Below are 15,290 nucleotides of genomic sequence, written 5' to 3'. Positions count from 1 at the left end.
GACATCAGAGTTATGGTTATGACGAGGTTACAAAGACAGAGAGAAGAATGTTCAAAGTGGCCTAGACAATGTGGGCGGCCTAGGATTATAAAAAAATTGGATGACAACATTGCTGCTAGTAGGTTTTGTCATCCAATTTGGAATGGGGACGATGGATGCGAGATCATGAATAACGGTGACAAGTATGTTGTCCATTTGGATAGAAAAAAGTGTTCCTGTCGAGCATTGCAATTGGCTGGAATATCTTGTTCACATGCCATTTGCGCAATCCAGTTGAAGCAACTCAATCCAGAGGATTATGTAGAGGACTGTTACAAGAAAAGCAAGCATCTTGCTGCATACCAATTCATGATGTAGCCTCTGAGAAGTTGTAAGTTTTGGGACAAAACAAACCATCAACCCCCAGAATCTATACCACTGAAGAAGCAAGTTGGCAGGCTTAAAAAGAAAAGGAGAATAGAGGAAATTGAGACTACTAGTAACAGAATGAGTAGGGCTGGTGGAATAATTCGATGCTCACACTGTCATAGGGAAGGGCACAACAAGATTGATTGTCCAATTAAGAAGCAGCAACAACAACAGCAAGAGACAACATAGGCCAATGATGCAGGGGCATGTCAGGGCAACTCAGAAAGCAATGATGCAGGACCAACTACAATGCCAACTCAGTCCAATAGTGTACAACAAAGGAGTAAATTTCAAGTAAGCTATTTGTTATGTCATTGCCATTATATGTACTTCTTGGTGTATTAACTTCATTCTATTATGTTATTTTGTAGGTTAGAAAAAGAGCAGTTGAAGAGGCTTCTGAAAGTTTTGCACCACAGCATACACATGGTGCAATTGGGAAAAGGCTAAGGGAATATGGCTATGGGTTGTTTACTAACATGAATACCGGCATGACAGTTTTAAATGTTAGTTTTTTATGCATTACGCATTTGATGTATGTCATTTGATTGATATGGTAACTAATCAAGTTTTTTAAATGTTGTAGCCTGGGAGAAGTTCCGAGGTGTTGATATCTGAAGGAGGACCAAGTCAAGAATCGGCTGTATCTACAAGAAGAAGCCAAGGGCAAGCACTGATAAACCAAGCAATGATAACTCGAGCACAATCAAAGAAGCAGCAACCAATGGCAGCTCCAAAACAGAGGGTAGAGAGGGCAGCTCGAAAACAGGCACCTAAAAAGACCCAAACATCAACTCCATCTCAATTGAATGATCCTGAAAATGCTAATATACATCAATCTCAACCTACTGCCATAGTGCCAAGACCAATCACTGAAAGTTCAATAAGAGACAACACCAAAACACATGATGCTCCAAAGAAAAGAATGGATCCTCCAAAAGATAAGACAGTGGGAAAAAGAACACGAGTGAAGGATGTGCCTAGAGTTCCAGTTCGGAAGAGTGTAAGAATCATGAATAATTTCAAGAGTCCATCGAAGAAAAAAGGAAGTGACCAAGTTGTTGAGCTTGACTGATGGGAGGAGAACGTCTGTTTATGTTTAGGTGTTGATGTATGTTTAGGATTTTGTTGTTAGGCGTTTGAGATTATTGCTGCATTTTGGTTGATAATGTGTTTAACATCAATGTTGTTAGGTGTTTGATTATCTATTGCTGTATTTTGGCTGGGGATGTGCTTGGCAGCAATGTTATTGTTTCGGTATTGAATGTAAGAACATCGATGTTGATATAAAAGAATATGATTTTCCTAGTGCAATGATTACGTTTTTATCTTTGGTGTAAATGTGATATTATTTGCTGTTAACCCATGCCAAGGCTAATGGCATTTGTGGTATAATACTTCTTTTGTTCGTTATTACAGGATGGCAAGAATGAGATAATCTTGCTTAAGCTGTACAGGATGTGGTTAAGTCTAATAGCTTACTTATTAAAAAAATTGAGGAACTTAAGTGGTCACTTTTAAAAAGTTTAGGAACCTAAGTTGTAACTTTTAAAAAGTTAATGAACCAAAGTGTTCACTAAAAAAATTTTGTGGCACTCAAAAGATCCTTCGTAAAGTTATTTGGAACTTCTACTGTCCTTCAACACCATATGCAGAGAAGCCAAAACCAACTACAGAATGCAGAACCATCTCTGCTCTTGTTGCAGATTCTACAGCTTGCAAATCATCTATCATTTATATAAACTAACAATAATGCACCATATAACACCTTCCACCAACATACAAGTAAACACAAACTTGGTCATTCAACATTCAACCCACATACACAAATTTGCCAAAAGTAACAACATTCCAGCATCAAAACATTCCCATAACTAAAATTCATTGCACCAAATACAACACATTTCATTGTTCTTCTACTATGGCAGACTCAGTAGCTTCTTCTCATTACTGAGGTTACATATGACTACAAACCAGACCAAACCCGACAACAACAAGACAAATAACACTCGATAAATATTTCTTTGAATTTTCATCCTTGAAACTTCCTTCTTCAAATGATTCACCAAAGTTTCCAGACCCTTGATTTTTGCTTGCATTGAGTCTGCATCGTCTAACTCATCTTTCAATACAGGCGGAGGTTCATCTTGTCTTTGAAGTAGCTCCAAGATCACTCTGTTACTCAATTCGAAAATTTTGTGTCAACCCACCTGAAATATCCACAATTGAAGTCTTCTCTATACTTGGCGCAGCCATTGAACCTTCTCCCAGGATTGTTTCTCGTCCAAGCTATTCTTGTTGGACTTCGCAGCCCACAATAGCAGAAATATTAACTTCCATCTTCGCTTTGTTCATAAACTCGTGAGATGCTTCTCCTGTTTCTGCTCCCCTTTGTGAATTTGATGAAATCATTTGCCCCAATTTGAAGAGAGTTTGCGAGTTCAAGGTTAGGGTTAGGGTTCCTCAAGAGGAAAATTGGATTTTGCCCCAATTTGTTGAAGTAAGGCAAGGGTTCTTATAATTGGATGGGTGAACGACATCGTTTGGCATGCAATTGCTGACTAGATGGGTGAACGACGTCGTTTAGCATGTCAAATGTTGACTGCAACTTGCCGGCGAGATACGTTAGCTGTTTTAATGTTATTTTAATGCCACATTGGATTTCCGACGAGCCAAATCAGCGATGGCACTCAAGTGATCACTTTTTCAAATTTTTGGCACTCAAGTGAACCAAAAAAAAGTTATGGCACTCAAGTGAGCGCCGTACAAAAGTTAAGGCACTCCTAGTGTCCTTATCCCACTAAAGACCATGAAAAAAAAAGTAGAAACGTAGAAGTATGTACAAAGACAATTAATTAATCAAAAAAGCTAACTTTTTTAAGCACGCATTTGTTTCACTAAAAATTCAATGATAAAGGAAAATATATTTCACGGATTCATTTGTTCGATAGTTTAGAGAAAGTGATTTCCTTTTTGCCATAAAAGGAAGTTGTCTTCTCCCAATACAAGCTTATTGTTTTCGGTCCATGAAAAACGCTTTCCAAACATCGATTGATTTTCCATCATTAAAATATTGTTTAGTCGGAAATCAATTTTCTTTCAAACAAATGGACCATAAGTCTAATTTACAAAATTGATATTGTAAGTGATGTGACAGGTTAATGTTAGGTATTGAACATGGCACATTCTCATTGCATAATTTATTGTGGTCTGTCGTATATTTGGTAAATCAGTTTTAAGTGTACCGAGCATTACTTCTTATTGATATTATTGATAAAAAACGGATGCGTGTTTCCTTGTACGAAATGTGTTTAATTATTGCAGGTGGTAGCAAGGCAGATCAACAGGACAATGAGAAACTCGAGCATGGTCATCTCCAACGTTATAGGGCCAATTAAGAAATTGTCTTTGGCTCTAATCATCCGCTTAAAGGCATGTACTTAAGTTTTGATTTTGGACCGAAGAGCACCGATTACCAATGCTTGATTGGTAGGTCTCAAGTTTTGGTACTAGGCCTCATTTTATAAGTCATTGCATTGCATGTATCTCCTTCCGAGATGTAGATTTCGACATTTGGGACATATATGGGATTCAAAGACGAACTTTTCTATTATGTAACATGATATGCAACATATTTTACACAACAGTTATGCTCCCATGCCATCAGTAAGAGTCTGACAGCATTTCGAGTTCAATAATCGATGTTTCTTGTTTACCATAACACATAATCACTAAGACTAAATCGTGAGTGGCATTCTTCTTCATAGCGATGATGTAAAGAATACATTAAATACATTCATGCAGAGTCTCGACATAATGATGATCACCTATCCGGGAAATCTGAGAGTAGCTGTGGCAGCTCAGCAAGGGTTCCTAGATGGTGAGCTACACACCTGCTCGCTCCATGATGCTTTGGACATGATCCTTCATGATGCACGTGGGAAGCAGTAGAAGTCCTTCCTATCTCCATTATTCCACTGTTCAACTTTTATGACGAAACCATATTTTTTTTCTCTTTTTTGAAATAAAGATCTTGTTAACGGGGACGAATCTAGATCGAGTCCTCTTTCTTTCTTTTTTCATAACAGGGCCAAAATCAATAACGAATAAAACAATATAACTTTCAAGAGAGTTTGAAGACATATTTATTCTGAATCAGAGGAAGAAATGCACTGGAGTACCGCTCATACACTACTCATTGCATTGAACATCAATCTATTGCCCTACTAAGGCTTGCCCGATCGAAGATCCAAGTATCACATATGGTATCTCCCCATGGCCTTTTGCCTCTGAAAGCGTCCTTCGACCCCTGGATGCCGAAGACGTTCTTGGGGTGATCTCGTAGTTCCTATAGGGTGGAGACGAAGGGGTCAGTCCATGAATTTTCTTTCCTTTACTTATGTTTTCTCACATGAATCTATTGTCTCCAGCTATTGGGTTCCCATTTCCATACCAATCGAAGATATGCTTATTGGTCTATATGTATTAACGAATGGGAATCGCCGAGGTATTTGGACAAATAGGTATTTTTTCTATTGAATAGGTACAAGATCAACAATTACACAAGCTTGGGTTTCTAGATATAAATTATGATGATATCTATACATATGGGTCTTATATATATATATATATATATATATCGTATAATGGAGTACTCCATGAGTGGAAAGTATATTGGTTTTCCCCAACAACCAAATACTTTTGTCTGTAAGTAATGCATATTTGATTCAATTCATAGATCGATTTTCTTCCCTATGTGTTCAAGTCTCAATAAGAATTAGAGTTTTTACTATTTGTTCATATGTGATGATGATTCTGGTCACGAAGACTAGTGAAAGGAAGGACTCCCACGGGAGGCAGCAATGGGGAGTTTTCCGCGATGGGCGAAAGCCTAATGGAGCAATGCCATATGCTTGGAGAGCCCTTGAGGTGTTGAGGGAATAATGGGACCAATTTAAAAGAAGCGAGTCGACCACCAAAGCTACTGATCTTAGAACCATAAATAAATACATAAATAGTTAAGTGGGATGGCGAAACTAACCAAGGACCAATTCGAGGATTCATGAGCTAACCCTACAACCATTAAAAGAGTAAATATTCGCTCGTGAAAGTTTTTATTTTATTACTTCATAGCACATGATTTCATAAAACCATACGATTTTCCCAAGCAATTACCTCGTATTTTTCCTTTGCCTCGGGCGGGGTACGAATTAATCCGTAAGCGATAGTTTACATTCTTCGGGCAGTTGAAATTCATTCCAATGATCAAGGCCTTCTATTCTTGAAATTCATTCCAATGCACAAGCAAAGGCATTCAAGTAGACTCGGGTGGAGTTCCTACGGGGTGGAGACGATGGGGTGGGTCCATCAAGTCTTGTCTTAAGGCTTTGTAAGATCTTCCTATTGGTCTCCTCGGCTTGGCCCTTAGCTTGCCGCCAATCCGCTCTCGCTCGCCACTACTAACGGAGTCTCGGTTGATTTTTATTTCTTTTAGCTACTCATATGTTTCCGTTCGCTAAGTTTGAAAAGTCCAAAAAGCATATACTAGCCACGGAGCTTGGATACGATTTCCCGATCACGGATTTATGGATCACGGATGATATCTCCCCATGGCCTTTCATCTCTAAAAGCATCCTTCCTTCTCAATGCCTGGCATCCATCCAATGCATTCTTTTTTATCTTCTACTTGCTTGCTTCGCATAGGCTCCACAAGCTTCGGTGCAGTACACTAAAGACCAAGTCAATCTCAACAAAGAACAAAAAAGTCAAAGCAATTACATTTCGTTCGGACCGTGCGGCCACTTTTTAGATTGTTATAACCGGAGATCTTTCTTCTCTCAATTCAAAAATCCAGGGTTGGAATTGATGTCCTTTCATTAATTTCTTCTAAATAGCATTTCAAAGAACAGCACCTAGCGCCACCAACCCCCCCCCCCACTCATGAAAGGGCTCTGCTGCAATGGGTGGGGGAGGGTGTGTAGTACCCAAAGCACTGGAGTGATCCAATAGCCGAGAAGGGGCCCAAAATATATTTATTTATAGAAATGGCGATTCGAATGAATGATTTAGGAATAAAAATGATGTGTATCATCTTACGAGAATATAGTATGGTGTAGATCAACCGAAAGAGGTATGCATAAAAGTATTTGCCCCGAGGAGTAATCCTCGAATTCCGTTTGTTTTCTGGATTTGGAAAAGTGTGGATTTTCAAGAACAGGATCAGATGCGGGTATCCAATCCCGCCGCTAAGATGTCCACTAGAGACCTGGGCCTTGATGAATGGGCGGCCACCTTGTACGTTATAAGACCAAAAGGCCCGGGTCATGGCAGGAAGAACCGATAATTGTTGAAAATATATCTCGAGTTTGAGTCCGAAGCGAAAATATAAATTTCAAGAAAAAAAAAGGAACGACAAAAATCTACTGCGCGTTGGACTGAGCGGCTGAATTTGGAAAGTGAATTGTGGAATTTGAGTTGGACTTTGACTCGGTCTAACAAAGGTCAGAGAAAGGAAGGAAATAAATTTTGTTTTGAAATCCATGGATAGATGTTATCCCGAGGAGTTCGGCCACAGAACTTGAAAGTCCAACATGGGACCGAGTCAAGAAAGAAAATCAACTCCTTCAAGGTCGGTCCAAGAAAAGTAAAGAAGAAAACTAAAGAAAAGAACAACCAGTGGGATTCCACCAAGATTGTTTCTGATATATATCTTGGGTTTGATAGCGTAGCCGCAAGTGTGCATGCCGTGTGAGTGGTCAACAAGCGCTGTTACCGTGCACAGTCTTGAAGCATCGCGTTCGTGAGTGCTTGGCAGTGGATGTTTCAGCGAATTCTTGTTCGTGAATTACATCCAAGAAGAATTAGTGTTTAAGCGATTAAATCTTGTGGTAAGATTTGTATATAATTTCTTCGTGAGATTGAGAGATTATTTCGTGAGGAATTGTAGGGCTAAACACTGCGTGAGTTATTGGGTGTAATTGGGGCTTGGGAAATATTTAGAGTGTTTGAGTGACTCGAGTGTGGCTATAATCTCCATTGTATCGCTTGATCTATAGTGGAATTCCGTGCTGCTCTCCCCATGGACGTAGGTCACTACGACCGAACCACGTAAATCTAGTATCCGATTTATTTTCTTGTTCTATCAAATTTTATTGTTCGATCGCTTGACTTCTACAACAATTGGTATCAAAGCTAGGCTTGCTTAAGTTGAAGCGAATCGATGGCGACAGAAGAAGGAAAAGTGAGAATCGACAGATTTGATGGGAAGGATTTTGGTGTCTGAAAGATGCAGATTGAGGATCATTTATATCAGATGAAACTGCATTTGCCCCTGTTTGGGGAGAAGCCAGAGACGATGATGCAAACTGATTGGGAATTGCTGGATAGACGAGTTTTGAGTGTTATTCGGCTGACGTTGGCTCGTAACGTCGCGTTTAACATCGTGAATGAGAAAACCACTGCGGGTTTGATGAAAACCCTGTCAGACATGTACGAGAAGCCCTCTGCGATCAACAAAGTCCACTTGATGCGACGTCTGTTTAATTTGAAGATGAGGGAAGGTGCATTGGTTGTTGATCATATTAATGAATTCAATGTGATCGTTAGTCAATTGAGTTCAGTTGATATTGACTTTGAAGATGAGGTACGTGCTTTGATTCTATTATCCTCATTGCCTGATAATTAGAATACTACTGTTACTGCTGTTAGTAATTCCTCTGGATCGACAAGTTTGACGTTTGATGATGTTCGAGATTTAATTCTGAGTGAGGACATCCGTAGAAGAGAATCTGGCTAACATGTATCTGCTGCTTTAGTAGGCGAAAGAAGAGGAAGAACTAATACTCATGTTAGCAAAAGTAGTATAAACATGAATAGACGAAGTCAGTCTAGGACTGGTGGTGTTGTTTGTTAGAGTTGTGGCAAGAAGGGGCATTTTAGAAGGGATTGCCGTAAGCTGAAGAATGAAAAGGGTAAGGGAATTAGAGTTGAGTTTGCAGATGATGTTGCAGCTATAGCAGATAGTAATTCGGATAGTGCTGATTTTATCTTGTCTGTCACTGATTATTCGTCATTTGATGGATGGATTATGGATTCTGGTTGTTCTTTTCATGCTACACCAAACAGGAACTGGTTTACTACTTATCAGTGCACGAATAGTAGTAAAGTGCAGTTGAGAAACAACGCTGAATGTGATGTTATAGGTGTTGGTGATGTTAAAATCAGAATGCATGATGATATTGTGTGGACATTGACTAAAGTGAGGCATATTCCAGAGTTGAAGAAAAACTTGATTTCCTTGAGTGCTCTGGATTCAGCTGGGCGTCGGTATTATTCAGAATGTGGACTTCTGAAGGTTGTTCGAGGTGCCTTGGTGATAATGAAAGGAATCAAGCATAGTGGCCTGTATGAACTTCAAGGTGAGACAGTGACGGAATTCGCTGCGGAGACGTCGGATGCATCAGTTCGAGAGTCTGAATTGTGGCACATCCGTTTGGGGCACATTAGTGATAGAAGCCTGAAGATTCTAAGTGAAAGAAATTTGCTATGTGGTTATGTGGCTAACGAACTGAATATATGCAGGTGCTGTGATTTAGATTAACGGTGAAAAGTGCAGTTCAGTACGGTTGTCAGAGAAACCACTAATATTGCAGAATTAATACACTTGGATGTTCGCAGGTTGTCGCGATTTCCTTCGAGGAAGAGTGTCATATTTATGTTAACAGTTGTTGATGACTACTCGTAAAGACTTGGGTGTTTGTGCTTAGGCACAAGTTTGATGCTGTTGTCAGGATCAGGCAGTTAAACGCTTTGATCGAAAAGGAGACTGGTAAAACGATCAAGCAGATGCAGACTGATAATAATATGGAGTTTTGCTCGAAGCTGTTAAATGAATTCTGCATGAAGGAAGGCATAGTGAGACACCGCACTAGTGCCAATAAACCACAACAGGTTGCAGAGTTAATGAGCAGAACATTACTAGAGACGGCCCATAAAATGCTCTCTAGTGCTGGTATGGTTAGGAGATTACTGGCGGATGCACTTAGTATGGCGAACTACCTGAAGAATAGATCCTCATCGACTGCGATTGGATGTCGGACTCCCGAAGAAGTGTGGTCAGGTAACGTTGCTGATTATTCTGTTCTTAGAATATTTGGTTGCCCATGTTATGTTCGAGTTAGTGATGGTAAGCTCGATGGAAGGGCAATGAAGTGGATGTTCCTAGGTTATGCACAAGGTGAGCAAGGTTATAAGTTGCGGTGTCCGAAATTAAATTCACCTGTTATCAGCAGAGAAGTTACATTTGACGAGTCTCCAGTACTTCTGGGTTGGAGTGTTTGTGGCAGTGTTCATACGGATTTGAGCGGTGTTTAGCTTGAGGTGGAGTTGCAACCAGAAACTCCTGAGGTAGCAAGTACTAGCGAAGTAATCGACATAGATGGTGCTTATAGCGAGGTGGAGCCTATTGAGCCCACAGTTGTTGTAACTGCTGAACTTGACAAGGTGCATATTCGATCTCTTGACAGATATAGATGCAATGATGATTTTGCTTTATCTGCGGTTGAGAAGGTTGTGTCGGAAAATCCTTCCAGAGCGGTTAAAGATGCATGTGGAGTTGGTATTCTGATGAGGTCCACGGCTATGACGAAGTTCAAGCGAGACTTGGTCAATGTGGTTCCTAAACATTAGCTCGATATGCAATGTCGTCCACGAACTTTCAATTTATTCAATGTGGTCTCTAAACTTTTGATACATGTTCAATCTAGTCACTGAAGTATATAAAAACATTCAATGTTATCCCTAAACTTAAATTAATGAAATGATGACATTGAACATTTTCATATAGTCATTGGACTAACTTGAAGATGTACTAAAAGCCTGGGGACCACATTGAACAAATTAAAAATTCAGGCATCAAATTGCACATTAGATCAAAGTTTATGAACTATTTACATCATTATTCCTTGCATAAACGCTATCGATTTTGAACAAGTGGGTTCCGATTCGAATCATGTATGCATGACCTATTTCATCTTCTTTGGCCGGCATATGTACACACGACCTTACTAACACCTTTGTAATGATCTTCTCTCTTTTGTCCTTAGTGACCAAGTTATTTTCGGGATCCGTTTGTTTGAAGCAAAATTGTTCCAGTGAAATTATTTTCCCACTTTTTGGTATTTGGGAATGTTTTCTATGGACTGAAAATAATAAGTTTAGATTTAGGAAAAATGACTTCTTCTTATGATAAGAAGGAAGTCAATTTCCCTAAACCAAAAAAAAAAAACAAAAACTAACCACTTTCCTTGAAAATGATTTTCTTGAAAAATATTTTCCTTTAACATGAAGTTTTCAGTGAAACAAATACGCTCTTATATTTGTGATGAATTCTATGTGGCCGTGGAAGTCCATCCATGTAATCTGGATCATCATATTTTATGCTACAAATGTAGACCTTTGGATCAGATCTAAATAAATGGAATAAGCAACTGGTTAAACTGGTTTACAGGTAGTTTTCTACACTGTTCAGCAGTTTCTTATGAAGTAGATATGAATACCAAGCATTTGAAACTTAGGGTTTGGCAACAAATGTTCCTAAGCAAGTAAATAAATGCTTGCCTTTACAACTTGACAAGTTGCTGACGTTGAAAAAGTTATCATTTGTAATACAAGATATTGAAATTCTATTTTCGATATACAACGATATAAATAATTATACTTATTACTATTAGTTAGATTTAATATCTTTTTTAATCACAGAAAATTATGATCACTAGCAAAATTTACCAGCAACAAATTTGTACACATTCAGTTTTTTAGCTTGAAATGTTTTTCGCTTTTGGGGTAATATCATGAAAAATCCCAAAGCAGTACACCTGTGTCAAATTTACCCCAAACTATTTTTTTGACCACTAAAAATCCTAAACTAGTATATCTGTAACAATGTTACCCTCCGTTAGTTTCTATTAAATTTTACCGTCAAAATTCCGAGTTGGATGACACGTGTTAATTGGTGGGTGTACCAGTTTCGGATTTTACCCTCTGTTTGTCATAATTGTACCAGTTTGTGATTTTTCGTGATATTAATTCAATTTAACAGAAGGTAAATTTGTCACAAATGTACCAATTTGGGATTTTTGGTAGTTAAAAAATTAGTTTGGGGAAAATTTGTCACATGTGTACCAGTTTGAAGTTTTTCGTGGTATTAACCCTTTTTTTTTACTAAACAAAGCCTGAAAAGCTACTTTTTTCCGAACTACACAAAGTCCGGAAAGTTATTGACTATGGTGAAAACTTCACTTTGCATATAAAATATGTCCTACTTATAGCAACTTGGATTGAACTGGGTTCGTTAGAAAAACTCCGTCTTTATGATTTTTTTAGTACACATGTTTCACGTCCTTATAAAAAATGCCCTACGCATAGCAACTTCTAACTACTGACACTTTATTATCCCAACTAATTCCTGTAATGTACCGAGAGTCATAGTACACAAAGTCACAAGGATGGCCAGAAACATAAGAACCCTTGATGGACATATATATATATATATATATATATATATATATATATATATATATATGTGTGTGTGTGTGTGTCAATGATATCCAATTCTTTCAAAGACTTCTCTATTAATTCTCAACCTGTTGCTCTTAGATTAAAATTATTACAAGTCCTGTCGAATGGAGTTGATAATAGATGCTGAAGGTCTTGAGCCAGTGAGCCCTGCAGGACAGTATTTCAACAGTAAAGTGATGTCGGTTTCTGTTCTTGCCATGTTGGAATTCGAAATTCCAATCGATGACTTGCAAATTATGTCGCTCATCAAAGATGTTTTCCTCCCAATCAACCCACGCTTCTCTTCGATCATGGTATGTATGTATGTATGTACCCTATGCATAGATATTCACCATTGGTGAATTGACATATGGGTAATTAGTGTTTATCAGGTGATTGCGTGCATGGTCACATATCTTGAATGAATAAAACCTAATTCACTGCACATACTTGGATATTATTTTGGTTTTCTTTTGTCTTGGATAGGTGGTGGGAAAGAAGGGAGGAAGAAAATGGAAGAAGGTGGAAGTGAATGTGGAAAACCATGTACACTTCCCCTGTTTTTCGTCTCCAGAGGGCTCATCATCTCCATCCGATAATGACAGTCTCCTCAAAAGTTACATTTTGCAAATAGCTATGCAACCATATCCAGAAGGCCAACCATTGTGGGAAATCCATATTATCCAGTGTCCAACCAGTGAAGCCCAAGGAACCCTAATTTTCAAGCTTCACCATGCACTCGGGGATGGCTATTCTCTTGTGGGTGCTCTCTTGTCTTGTCTTCAAAGAGCCGACGATCCCTCTCTTCCGGTAACCTTTCCCTCGGTCAATAACTCCAGCTCAGTCAATAAAGATAACAGAAACATTGGACTTCGGAAGGTGCTTAGCAGCTGTTTTTTGCCGCTTGTCGACACTGTAAGAGATTTCTGTTGGAGCGTCTTGAAAAGCACTTGTGTTGAGGATGATTTGTCGCCGATTCGGTGTGGCTCGGAAAAATTCCGGCCTTTTTCAGTGTCGACAATCACGTTCTCATTGGATCGTATCAAAGACATCAAGTCTTGCCTTCGAGTGGTAACAAATATCATTTTGAAGACTATACTAACTCTAGCTTCTTGCATCACATGCACATTACTCGATCTTTTAGCATTTTACTTTTTATGGTACACTTTTCGTCTCCAATCTTTTGCACAATAATGGTTGCCTTCACATAACTAGCTCAAATATATATATATATATATATATATATATATATATATATATTTTAAGTGTTCACAAAATATTTGTAGTTTAGGTGATATTTACTTTAGACGTTTACTATACTCAGTCTGAAAATTAGTATACGGCTAGTATCAGGGTGAACAAGGGTTAATCAAGGAAAATAACATGGATTTACGAATTTAATGCGCATAATGTATTTTTTTTTTAACTGTGTGACGATTTTTTTAGCCACAAGAGCACAACATGACATCCTTGAAAACAAAAAAGACAGTTGAGCTAGAAACTGGTTTCTTTTCATATAGAAAATGAGTTGTAGAAAACTAGTTAATTTCTTCTTCCAAAGATAATTAATATCTTTAGTAGCATTCGACGATACAAATGCAACATTATTTTTTGAACTAGGGTCAAATTGGAACATAGGCATATTTACTCTTTTACTATACAGAAATCTATTAATAACCCTAAGGCTTCGAATCAATCAAAACTTTTGTAACGACTTCGAGGGCAAAATAATAACATATCATTAGTCATTTTTGATTGAATTTTCTCTGTAATAAAACAGACCATCAACGACGTGATAACGGGAGTAATCTTCTTGGCGACTCGATTGTACATGCAAAGAGCAAGCCCAAACTCAAACCTGAGCACCAACTCCACAGCGCTAGTGTTGCTGAATACGAGGAATTTGCGAGATTACAAGTCCCTGAGAGACATGGTTAGACCTAATTCCAAGTCACCGTGGGGAAACAATTTTGCATTCTTGCATGTGCCGATACCGAAGGTGAAACCGGGCGATTCTCAGTTCTCTGATCCTTTGAAGTTTGTCCACAAAGCTCGTGAGGTGATCAAGAGGAAACGGAGCTCCTTCGGTGTAGTCCTCACAGGGAAGCTACTTGAGATCATGAAAAAATGCAGAAACGCAGAGGTAGGTGCATGTCGCGACAATTAATGAATCAGAAATGCTAAATATGCTAAGTCTGATTCACAAAATTGATATGAATGCACTCTTGTTTGCTTGAACTTTGTAGGTAGTAGCAAAGCACATCAGCAGGACATTGAGAAACTCGAGCATGGTCATCTCCAACGTTATGGGGCCATTGGAGAAATTGTCTCTGGGTAATCATCCTGTTAAAGGCTTGTACTACATAGTCGCCGGCGGACCTGAGGTATATTTCGAGTTATCATTAATTTTGATTTCGACCCAGGAGCATAAAGTTACCAATGCTTGATTGGTGGGTCTAAAGTTTTGGTACTGAGCCTCATTTTCCGAGTCGTTACATGCATCTTCTTCCGAAATATTGATATAGATTGCAACTTTTGAGACATCTACGGATCTAAGCACAAACTTTTCTACATGATATCGTAATACATTTTATGCAACAATTACTCTCCTATGCCATCCGCAAGAAGTCGACGGGATGTTGAATTCTAGAATCGATATGTCTTATTTACCATAACACATAATCAGATTGTGAGCGGCCTTCTTCTCCATAAACGATAACGTGATGAACACATGAAATCTATTCTTGTGATTAACTTTTGCAGAGTCTCGACGTAACGATCTTCAGCTATGCGGGAAATCTGAGAGTAGCTGTGCGAGCTGAGCAAGGCTTCATAGACTCCGAGCTGTACACCCGCTCGCTGCTTGATGCGTTTGACATGATCCTTCACGATGCATGTGGGAAGTAGTAGAAGCCATTCCCATTCCTATTATTCCACTGTGCAACGCCTTCCATGAAACCCTAATTCTATTTCCCTTGTTTTTGGCAATGATATTGTTCAAGTGGATGAATCGAGAAATCGAGTCTTGGGGAGCCAAACTAATCCCAAAACGAGGTCTCAAGTTAAAAATTTAACGCGTGACCTGTTATCGCTCTTCCTGTTAAAATGTCTGCTTTTCTTACTTTTGGTTCTCTCTTACATGCAGCTTTTTTTTTCCCTCTTTTCGCAAACTAACGTTGACGCTCGCTCTCAAAACTGAAGAAGAAGATCCTGATGAAGTAAAATTGCGGTTTGGTCGAACCAGTTTCGATATGGGTAGATCTAGAACTGAACACAGAAAGAACGTAATATGCTGACATTTCGCGGGCTTGTTAACCAGCTTCTAT

The 15,290-nt window shown here is 38.8% G+C and overlaps 1 protein-coding gene across 2 annotated transcripts; it reads left to right on the top strand.

The window, feature by feature from the left end:
- The first annotated feature begins 12,009 nt into the window (after positions 1 to 12,009).
- Positions 12,010 to 15,070, top strand: LOC115683437 (wax ester synthase/diacylglycerol acyltransferase 4-like). Of its 2 annotated transcripts, none has more exons than XM_056310329.1 (5): positions 12,010 to 12,278; positions 12,451 to 13,035; positions 13,745 to 14,111; positions 14,215 to 14,298; positions 14,728 to 15,070. In XM_056310329.1, the coding sequence occupies exons 1-5, from the start codon at positions 12,090 to 12,092 to the stop codon at positions 14,784 to 14,786; spliced, it is 1,284 nt and encodes a 427-aa protein (XP_056166304.1). In that variant the 5' UTR covers positions 12,010 to 12,089; the 3' UTR covers positions 14,787 to 15,070. The 2 variants fall into 2 exon arrangements, with proteins under 2 accessions (XP_056166304.1, XP_056166303.1); XM_056310328.1 differs by having other exon boundaries at positions 14,215 to 14,348.
- Positions 15,071 to 15,290: the final 220 nt, after the last annotated feature.

Source organism: Syzygium oleosum, unplaced genomic scaffold (assembly GCF_021117445.2).
Source record: "Syzygium oleosum isolate NSW1041296 unplaced genomic scaffold, Sole_v2.1 Sole_v2.01, whole genome shotgun sequence".
Lineage (NCBI taxonomy): Eukaryota > Viridiplantae > Streptophyta > Magnoliopsida > Myrtales > Myrtaceae > Syzygium > Syzygium oleosum.
Note: the sequence above shows the minus strand (reverse complement) of the source record. Positions and strands in the feature narration are given on the sequence as shown.

Excerpts from the sequence above, each read along its gene's own strand:
- LOC115683437 (XM_056310328.1), top strand. The coding sequence starts at position 12,090 with ATGGAGTTGATAATAGATGCTGAAGGTCTTGAGCCAGTGAGCCCTGCA. Across the intron at positions 13,036-13,744 it reads TCAAGTCTTGCCTTCGAGTG|ACCATCAACGACGTGATAAC; the intron begins GTAACAAATATC and ends GTAATAAAACAG. Across the intron at positions 14,112-14,214 it reads ATGCAGAAACGCAGAGGTAG|TAGCAAAGCACATCAGCAGG; the intron begins GTGCATGTCGCG and ends CTTTGTAGGTAG.